The sequence below is a fragment of the Ostrea edulis genome, chromosome 2 (assembly GCF_947568905.1).
Source record: "Ostrea edulis chromosome 2, xbOstEdul1.1, whole genome shotgun sequence".
Classification (NCBI taxonomy): Eukaryota; Metazoa; Mollusca; class Bivalvia; order Ostreida; family Ostreidae; genus Ostrea; species Ostrea edulis.
This window is the reverse complement of record NC_079165.1, coordinates 1,420,001-1,430,932: the sequence shown is the minus strand read 5'-3', so window position 1 is coordinate 1,430,932 and position 10,932 is coordinate 1,420,001. Positions and strand designations below refer to the sequence as shown.

Genomic DNA, 10,932 nt, shown 5'->3' with positions numbered 1-10,932 from the left:
TGCTAGTGTATGATATTTCTTACCTACATATCATTCGCAAATAAACAATACAAATAGATATAATAAATAAACGTGGTCTTTCCGGAATTTCCTTCCGCCATCATGGGATGATAGTAACGATCGTTACTACCATCAGTTTAATACCAGTGCTATTTTAACGACTTAGGTCTATCGCGGCCGGTATTCGAACCCCAGGCCTTCCGCATGCGGGGCGAATTGTGCCGTAGTGGAACAAAAATAAAGTACTTGTTTCCGTGGGTGATGCAGGATACAGGATACCCCCCCCCCCCCCCCCTGTCTACGTTATACTTTCTTACTTTCAAGGGTGATGCAGGATAATCCCTTCGTAACGTTATACTCTACGCCTCGATCAGCTTTTTTTTTTTTTTTTAATAACATTTCTCGACCTTGAAAGTTATCTAGCAACATCCTCGACAACGCTATCTTTATAAAGTTTAATAACCCTCTATGTTAATTAATTTACTTGATTATGAATGTGGCTATTGATAGAAATATATTATATATGTGTCAACCGACATACCGCAGACTGTAATTTCCATACGTCTCTATGATGGGAGTTCGATTTACATCGCTTTTATTTACACATGGGGCCTGGACGGGATTTTTAAATACATGTAGTATCTATCGAAGATTCGTCCATTTGTTAAAGAAGGAAAAGAGTTTGAGAATAATGTATATAAATATCGTAGTGTTGACCGTGACTGTCCTGCAGGATTTTATACAATAGCTATTTAGTCAGGTGTGTGGCACGAGCATCATACGACATTTACTATTTACCTTGTCAATGTAGTCCTTGCATGTTAGCATCTGTAGAGTCGTGACATGGTCAATAAGTCTAGACGGAAAGATATTTCATCAAAAATTAAGTCAGACTGACCACAAGTTGTTACATATTGTGTATTAGAAAGGACAGTTCTCCAACATCTGCGGTTCTTAGAACAGTGTACTTGGAACGTCTATCGTATGTACTGAGGCCTATCTGATGTCAATTGAATGGTAGTATTGTACCGATTGATGGACTGTATCTTGTTTAACGCCCCTCTCCAGAATTTTGCACTCATATGGAGAATTCTGAATTAGAAACAAAGTATTCTGTATTCTATGGAGACGTCACCAAGTTTCAAATTTTGGCCTATGCTCGGCGCTTATGGTCATCGAGCAGTGAGGGTTCTTTAGCGTGCCACACCCTACTGTGACACGGGACATCCGTTTTTTAAGGTCACCTCCGAGGACCCGTGACATTCACACCTGATGCCGAGAGTATTGTAACGATCAAAATAAATACTATAAAATGGAATCCTTTAAGTAAACAAGTGAAGAAAATCATTTCCTGTTCAGATTGCGGCGCACTCGAGTAGAAGCCTTTGGTATCCTGGTAGATCGTTTTATGAGCGTTACTATATATATAATTGTGTATTAATCAGCATTTACCGACCTCATCCCGAAATTGTCAAGTCCAACATTTTTTCTCTTATCGTTTTGTGAAATATTCCGGAAAAGGCCGTGTGACCTCTCCCACAAGCCACGCAAACGGGTAAATGTGCAACACCGGCCTGCCCCGAGTCATGTGAATCGAAAAACGTCAAGGTTGTCTTTAATCAATTCTTCCCTGGCTAGGTAAGCTTGACATATCGTATTTGTTTTTGTTCTGATAAGATTTGTCTTAAATTGGTTTAGATATGAAAATAGAAAATGCTCAGTTTATTTCTTAAGTTTGAGTAGATTACATACTTCCGCCACCTTTCGACAAGGATGCACGACTTGTGTAATCATTTTGTTGGCATCACAGAGTGTCTTTGTATTCTCGATTGACTTATGCCGGCTATGTATTTAAAGTTTACGTGTGTAAAAAAGATATTATAAGAAAAAGAGCCCCAACTCTAATCCTAGACGGCAAAAAAAAAAAAAAAAAAAAATAATAATAAAAAAAAAAATCTAAAAAAATTAAAAAAAGATTAATAATAATAGATGAATAATAAACAATAATGATGAAAAATAAATAAATAAAATCAAAAATAGAATACTTAACGACTAGAGTACTCGGTAAATATACTGTGAAAAGTAATATGATGGCTTATAATTTTTCATATGAATAAAAAGTCCTCATTGACATATAACTACATGTAATGCTACAAAAATGACATGAAGACTCACACCTACACATGCGTCTACATGTATCTGACACTGCCTTGGGCGTAGTGGAAACAGTAGATATAATGATATAAATTTATGTTTATCATATACATACAAATGTATGAGGATTCGGAAACAAGTTTAAAACTACACGTGAATCATCCTTAATGTGAATTAATTAGGTTCCGTAAAACGCAGTTATTGAACAATACGTGAAAAGATGACAACTATTTGCAAACTTTCTTGACAACTTGATCAAACATAAAAAAAAGAATATAAGTTATGTGATTCACAAGAATTATATGATCATAGGCCCCGTAATGCACAGTTAACAAACAGTGTGGGAAGAACCCGGGGTTGGGGGGGGGGGGGTATGAAAAGACGGTAAATGTTTGCAAACATTATTGACAACTTTATCAAAATCAAACTTTTAAAATCATTTCAGGGGTCCAAAATATCTTGGTGATGCATTCGTCCTTTAATCAATTTATTGAAGTTATCAAATAAATGCTTGAACACGTTATCTGAAATCGATTAAGAAGGTTCGAGAAAGCGTATTTTATTGCCTAGAATCCGAAATCGTACATTTACTTAATGGGTTTTAGGTGACATTTGTACTGGTGGAAAACTTGATTTAAGGAGGAATGCTACACCAGAAAAAAATGATGTAGATGAAAAATGGAGGATATGTACAATAATTTGAAAACTTTCAAATTTACTTTATTTAGTCAAAATATGCAGTTTTGATTTAAAGTATTCTGGGGGGTGGGGGGATCCCTACTGAACTCGAACCCACGATAAACAGTTCAGCAGTCCACATGCTAACTCACTGAGGCACTCGGCTATGCAATTAGTTCATAAAGGGAATAGACAAATATTGCTGATATTTATATTTTCATTCATGTTTTAAAAGGAAGTAAATCATTGTGACGATGTAGTATACTCCCTAATGTGTTTGAGCGATCTGAGTTAGAAATGGGCGTTGCCAGACGCTATGGTTGACGTATTTACCTGGTCACGGTCCACTAGTTTGAAGGTCCACTAGTCCGAGGGTAAACGGAAATAACTACACGGAACGACATTTTACTGAGGCGCGGACAGGACCATATCAGCTAAATAGCGTTAAGTAGTACTACATAGCAGAATAATTCGCTAACTGACTCGCTACGTAGCCCCCAAATACTGTTGACATTTTGTGCACAATCTTAATTTTTACTTCTATTTCATTTCTTTGTATTATATTCTGAATTCCTTGACAACATGCATCTTTGCTCATTTAGTAGAATATTCAAAATAGCAGTACATGTTTAAGCAAGGGAGGGGGTGTTCTGCCCAAAGGACCGATGTTAGACACGAAGGGGAGGGTGTCCCTTTCTTGTAGTGGAAATCAAGGGGAGAGTTCCCCCGTGACATTTTCTGAGGCAAATGGTGGATTCTGGAGTATATCTCTCTCATTTTAATTTTTTGTTGTAAATCAAATGTGGATTCTAAAAAATTCTAAAGAACTTTTATTAGTAAACTTGAAATCACAAAACTTTTCTCAAATCAACATCAAAACGTATGACTTTTCAACTCTTTACACGACCATTCCTCACGATATGAAAGACTAGACTTTTTGACATCATAGACAGTTGCTTCTTCAACAGAAATGGAAAACGCAAATATTCCTATCTAGTGATCAGTCATCCCCCCCCCCCCCCCCCCCCCCCCAATGCTTTGTTAAACGCCACTCTGATTCCACGCACAAGTACTCTGAAGTTGAAATAAAAAATATGCCACAGTTCCTCATTGACAATATCTTCGTAGTTTTTTTGGTCATCAGGTCATCCAACAGTCTGTTGGAATCCCCATGGGCACGAATTGTGCTCCTTTGTTAGCTGACCTGTTTTTATATTCCTATGAAGTAGAATTTATTAAAAAAATTCTACGTGAGAAGAAAACATCTCTTGCTGTGGCCTTCAGTTCGACATTTAGATATATCGACGACGTATTATCTATGAACAGTAATTTTCATTCATATGTCGATTCAATATAGCCCAGTGAACTCGAAATAAAAGACCCCACAGAGTCGTCCACTGCTGCTTCATACTTAGATATCTTATTGAAAGTAGATATTAACGGCAAATTAACAACTGAACTTTATGACAAACGGGATGATTTCAGCTTCTCCATCTTCAACTTCCCATATTTATGTAGCAATATTCCAGCATCACTTGCATATGGTGTTTACATCTCTCAACTGATTCAATACGCAAGAGCTTGTTCTGCGTATGGTCAGTTTTTAAATCGAAGAAGGCTACTGACAAACAGTGGTGCAGGGGTTCCAAGAGTCTCGTTTAAAATCAGCATTTCGCAAATTCTATGGTTGTTATAACGATCCAGTTTGCCAATACAAACTATTATTGGGTTAAATGCTGTCTGGCGTGTTTCATGTCGATTGTTAGGCCGTTCTTGGCACTCTGATTTTGACTACGGATAACTCCGTTTACCTAATCAAGATATAGGGCTCATGGCGAGTGTGACCGGTCAACAGGGGATGCTTACTTCTCCGAGGCACCTGATCCCACCTCTGGTATATCCAGCGGTCTGTGTTTGCCCAACTCTTTATTTTGTATTGCTTATATGAGATTGATCACTTATTCGTTATCTTCGCCTTTCACTAAGTAATAGGCAAATTACTTTCTAACAAGGGTCACTCAAGGTCATATTGTAAAGTTCAAGGTCACTCAACATATATAACTTATATATAAAAACCTTCTTTTCAACAGTTACTGATCATTGTTTCATTCGAGATATGAAGTGGTTCAATGATTAGATGCAATTCGGGGAGCATCCATCAGTTTTACTGATATTGTTGTCTACATAGCGGTGAACAAAACATAATAGGGTTCATAAAACTTATAATAAGAATTCTCACAGACTACAGTCACACAGTGTTTAGACGGCGTCTTGTTGAGGAAAATATCAATACTTTCCATTGTTCGTAATATTCAAACCAGCAACTGATATGCACGAAAGGACTAAATCTTTGTAATGTTAAAAAGGCATCTTCTGATGATAAAGTTGTAGACTATTCCATTCAACAGAAATGCTATTATACTGGAGAGTGTTGAACTACCCAATGTCTACATCCTGCTCCTCAACCACTGAACACGCCCTTAGTGTATTTAAGGTAGCTCCATCCTCCTGTCACTTACCCATATCAATGGTTGAAAGTGGAAGAACTGTATTGATTTTCACTCAATATATAGCTAAGTTGATTAATAATCAAAGAAAATGTATATGTTTCCACCTTTTTTAAGATGTCAGACATACAAAACCAGAAGTATAGGTGAACATCAGAAAATCACACATTTTCGTAAAACAGAGTAATAAAAAAAATGCTAAAAACTTGTTAGAATGACAAATTTTGAATGTCAGCAGTTTAGAAAAACTGCTATCATATGAATATGTAAAATTTGATTGTGGATATTAGTGAAATCATTGTATAATAAACATGCATAGAGGAAATACTAGCAAAGGAGTCATTGCCTTTGAGAACATTGTTTTTCATTACAAATAATTGATTATCTATGGAAAATATAAACTTTTTCACTATCAATAGTTTACCAAACTTTTAATTTTATCCAGTGCATAAAATTCCTCTGAAAAATATATTTCTATCATGCGCAAAGCTTAATTTGATAAAAAAAAAAAAAAAAAAAAATAAAAAAACTGCAAAAACCTATGACATCACACTAGGATCGATCTACCTTAACGAATAAAGAAATAAGATCGCGTTTCCTGTATTTTTCAGGATAATCTCCGAAGTCAAGAAATGTTGTTTGAAATATAAAATTCATATTTCAAACAACATTTCGAGGCCAAGGAGGGTATCCTGCATCATCCACGAAAACAGGAACTATATTTCTATTCTACTACGGCTTAGAAATATACAGCCGATCGTTTTCCTACATGTATATACATGTAGCTACCAATTAGGTCACCGTGACGTCAAGGCAGTTTCCGAAACGGCCTACATGTTTTTTGCTGACGAAAAAGGTGAGATGGTAGGACCATTATTCTAAATCTCTTTTGAAAAATATTTCAAGTATTTAGTTTTGACGGATTGTATCAATGCTTTGAATACACAGTCCATGAAAACTACAGAAAGGTGTGTCTGTACATCGACATGTTTACATGTGTATCGATCTCGGAATGCAGACGATTAATCTATATTGAATAGCAAATGTTCTTCAGTTATTTATAAATTGATTTGCAATATATATTGATTAATTCTCATGAATATAACATACAATTATCAGTTATCGACTTCATTGTTGTATTAGCAAAACAAGAAGTGAAAGCAAGATGTGTATCAATTTTCTTATAATCTGTTAAATTATGTACATTGTATGAAAGTATATACATGTAGCAGAATAATGACCGTGGCGTTCCTTTGATCTTTGCGATAACCGTGGTAGAATCCTTGATAAAGTAATGTCGTATGTAGAACTTATTTGACTGATTACAATATGTATCTAACTTCGTTGGGAGGTTATGATACCCAATGTCTCCAGCATATACAATACCAAAATAATGTTCCGTGCATTCCAGCAATTTTCACGTGCGCAACTGCCGTGCAGTTGAACAGGACTAAATGAAGTCTTTGTCATTCCATGCAGCGTGATAACAACTAGTTTACTTTTGAGTGTGTATGTACATATGTGTGCTAGCAAACGACTTATATCCAAGGTAGTCCTATGGCTTTATTTCCTCTTCTCAATTCTACCTCTTTTTCTTCACTATTGCACTTTTTCATAATTTGCACGGGTTGATTGCTATATACATATATAACTTATTCTTATATAAAAATGCTATTGTATGTTTTGTTTTTATTCACATAGTGATGATATCTGAAAGGGTAAAATAAAGATTGAATGCAATTAAATTTGGTTCTTTTTAAGAAATAGATTTCATTAAAAAAAATCATGAGGGAATGGACTGCAGCGCTTCACACCAGCATGCTTTTCATTAAGCGCTATATAACGTATTTCATGAAAAGTATTCCGGCGTGAAGCGTTGCAGTTCATATTCTCATGGAATTTCTATAACGAAATTTATTTCTTATTTTTACTTTCAACTTTTATTTATGTCAGAGATCCCAGTTCGTTAGAATAGACGCACTATATTTATCAAGATTCATACGCGCACTGTTTACAACTGCAGCGTGTTCGTGGGGAAATGGCTATTTTTTGTAATAATTGCGCTGTTCTGATTCACGGCTGATAAATTGCATGATTTAGAGTATTAGAAGATTTGATGTAATATCTGCGTTGTTCTGATTTACGGTTGTTTGATTACATAAATTAGAAGACCTAGTGTAATATTTGCGCTAGCTGAAGATTTGGTGTATTATTGACGCTTTTCTGAGTAACCGTTCATTGATTACATAAATTAACAGACTTAGTGTAATATTTGCTCTAGCTGATTGATTACATAAATTATAAGACTTAGTGTAACATTTGCGCTAGCTGATTGATTGCATAATTTAGCAGACTTCGTGTAATATTTGCTCTAGCTGATTGATTGCATAAATTATAAGACTTAGTGTAACATTTGCGCTAGCTGATTGATTGCATAATTTAGCAGACTTCGTGTAATATTTGCGCTAGCTGTTTGATTACATAAATTAGAAGACTTGGTGTAATATTTTCGCTAGCTGAAGACTTGGTGTAATATTTTCGCTAGCTGAAGACTTGGTGTAATATTTTCGCTAGCTGAAGACTTGGTGTAATATTTTCGCTAGCTGAAGACTTGGTGTAATATTTTCGCTAGCTGAAGACTTGGTGTAATATTTTCGCTAGCTGAAGACTTGGTGTAATATTTTCGCTAGCTGAAGACTTGGTGTGTTATTGGCGCTTTTCTGAGTTACGGTTCATTGATTGCATAAATTATAAGACTTCTGTGACAATAAAGGTCCGCCACAACCAGTAACATCTTGATTTACCGATCTTATTCAATTATACCGTGATAAGAAGACCAGAGTCGGAATGAAGAATACTTATAGATAATAGTCATCATGTATCAGGGGCGGGTCCAGGAATCGTCGTGGTGGTGGTGGTGGGGGGGGGGGGGGGGGGGGAGGGGGGGGGGGTTATGAGGCAGGAGTTCTGGGCTTGAAACATGTCTCCCAAGTAGTAATTTTTACTATTTTCTGCCATTTTTAAAATAAGATGAAATCAATAAAATGACGCACATCTTAAGGGTTTTTGGAAAAAATGTAAGTTATCCAAATAAAAATCCTTCAATAAATGAATTTGTCGTTTATTTCTCCGAGAGTGGAAGAAATTATTGCTTCTTTTATCGTTCACATTTTCAAAACAAGTGACCACGATTTACCTTAATTTTGAAAATTGTAAGGGGGGGGGGGGGCGCTAGCTGCAATAATGTAGCCCTATCGATTTTTTTTTTATTCTGACGTTTTCGGGATAGGGCTACAATTCCATAGGATCTCCGTAATGGTGCAAAATAATTTTATGAATAACTTATAATAAACTCTGTGTATTAGTCCCAAATGTTGTTTACACCAAAAGGAGTACCGACTTTGTGCTCGGGCATGTCTAATAAAGATGTTTTTCATTAAATATAATGTACAGCATGCAAAATTCTTCGTCTGCTCCGCCATGCTTGTTATCGCGAGATCTCGAAGGTGGATCTAATGAAAAACCTAAACATTGACAATCAGCGCGAAAATGTAGTTACTCGAGCCACTTGGACAAAGAAAGGAAAATCATATTGTTGCAGAAAGAATTTACACTCTGCTGTTCGGTTTTTAACTTGATATTAAATTCAAACCTTTTCAATACCGACGAAATAGCTTTCGCCTCCATACTTGTCCATTGATGTAAATACTACCTTATATGGCATATGCAAATGACTTGACAATCGGAAGTTGAAACTTCAGTACATCAAACATGGCGCACAAATTGGAATTTATCGAAATTATTGAAAACGGTAAAATAGAGCCTCACAAATCTTAAGTTGCAGGTTGTAAATTTATATATTGACTAAGAAACATAGAATATCATTTTATTTACGTAAATAAAGTCAGGAAATGTTTAGATTGAGCGCAAATGTTGCGGGGGTGAATCACTCCCGCATTTGCACCATTATGGAGATCCTAAGGAGTTGTAGCCCTCTCCCTAAAAAAAAAAATGAAAAAAAAAAAATCAGAGAGGGCTACATTATTGCAGCTAGGGGAGCGCCACTGTTAAATCCACCACTGTGTATGAATGTAACTTACAAATCATACATTTTTCCCCAAATGATTTTGTGACATACTCTTGATTATTTATAACAACATATTATAAATCAAACTCAGCCATTTCAAAATGTTTATTATTATGCTAGGATATATACAGTACGCACTGCATGATATTAGAAGATATAATTATATGTTACAGTAGCAAACCTATGCCGTTTGAATGAAAGAAGGGACTTGCGTAGCAATCTTTAAATACTATAAACTTTACGTTAGACCAACAGCAAAAGTTTTAATTAATTAATTAAATACAAACAAGTGCATAACGATAAATAAATCAACTTACCTGTTGTTATCTATGGATTTTATTGTATATAAAGTATAGCTAGAATAACCAATAAAAGTAACTTAAAAAGCCGCCAAATTCTGGAGCTTTCAGTCCCCAGTTTATTGACACCCGCCCTTTCCTTTAACAAATCCTGGATCCGCCAGTGGTGTATTATGGTGGTGGTAGGGGAATGGCTGATAATGCAATGAAATACAAAAATACAATTAAAAGAATACGAAAATGCGATAAACAACGGGAAAAATGCAGATATTTTCTGAAAAATGGACTTCGTAAAAATGATTATTAAGCAGTTTAAAAAATTGGCATGGTCATTTAAAAATAAGGGTGTGTACACAACGGCGAATCGACTTGCCTGGTTTGTTTTAAATGTCAAGGTCTCTCGTTCCAGTGGAATCATAAACACTGGTGTAAAAACTTGGAATTAGACAGCTTGATTCTACGCGAGGACTGAAAATGGCGACTGCTGGAAAACAAGAAGGTTGGTTCTGTTTGTCTGAATCCTATAATTTGTGAATTAGATTTGTTGACTGTGTGTACCGTTAGAATTTGAGAACGTGCATGCATGTATATATCTTTAGAAATATTTGCAACAATAAAACAACAAAATTTATGTTAATTACGCGTTTTATTTCGCATGCTTAATGAAGAATGTGACTGTTGAGAGTAAGTTTTTTCAGTATGTCATTTTTTTTAATTAAGCTATTTGAGGCATATAAAATCATGTGACCAACAATTTGCTCGATTAAAGAAACAGCCTTTGTTCAGGTGTTTTAAACTTCAGCGCTTTATTTACCCTTGGGTCTTGATGGGTTTTTTTGATAGCACAGATCGAGGGATTATTTGTTATAGAAAGAAAATAGTGCAGAATTGATTGTTTGATTGTTTCTGGAAGAAAACAAAATGTGCTGCGGGGTTCCGTACATGCCGTTAGTCAGGTGTATGGCACGAGCAGCATCATACGACATTATTATACAACATTCAATGTTTCACTTGTCAGAATAGAATTTTTATATACGTGACAATAAGCTCTCGCTTTCTTTTTCTCTGTCTCCTTTACACACTTGCAATGAACATGTTAAAAACAACAAATCGGAGAAGTTTGAAAGATACATTTATAGGACCGACACCCCCCCCTCCCCCCCTCGGGAGTTTAAAAAAAAAGAGTTTCAAAAATATAGTACCTCTC

At 35.6% G+C, this 10,932-nt stretch overlaps 1 protein-coding gene across 2 annotated transcripts in view; it reads left to right on the top strand.

Annotated features, from left to right (window-relative positions):
- Positions 1–334: 334 nt before the first annotated feature.
- LOC125678413 (tryptophan 2,3-dioxygenase-like) overlaps positions 335–10,932 on the top strand; it is a 37,476-nt gene continuing 26,878 nt past the window's right edge. Inside the window, exons 1-2 of one of the 2 annotated variants that reach the window (XM_048916844.2) lie at positions 335–1,638; positions 10,135–10,224. In XM_048916844.2, coding sequence (XP_048772801.1) covers positions 10,200–10,224 — 25 coding nt within the window. In that variant the 5' untranslated portion in view covers positions 335–1,638; positions 10,135–10,199. The remainder of the gene's footprint in view (positions 1,639–10,134; positions 10,225–10,932) is intronic. The other variant, XM_048916850.2, reaches the window with a different exon arrangement.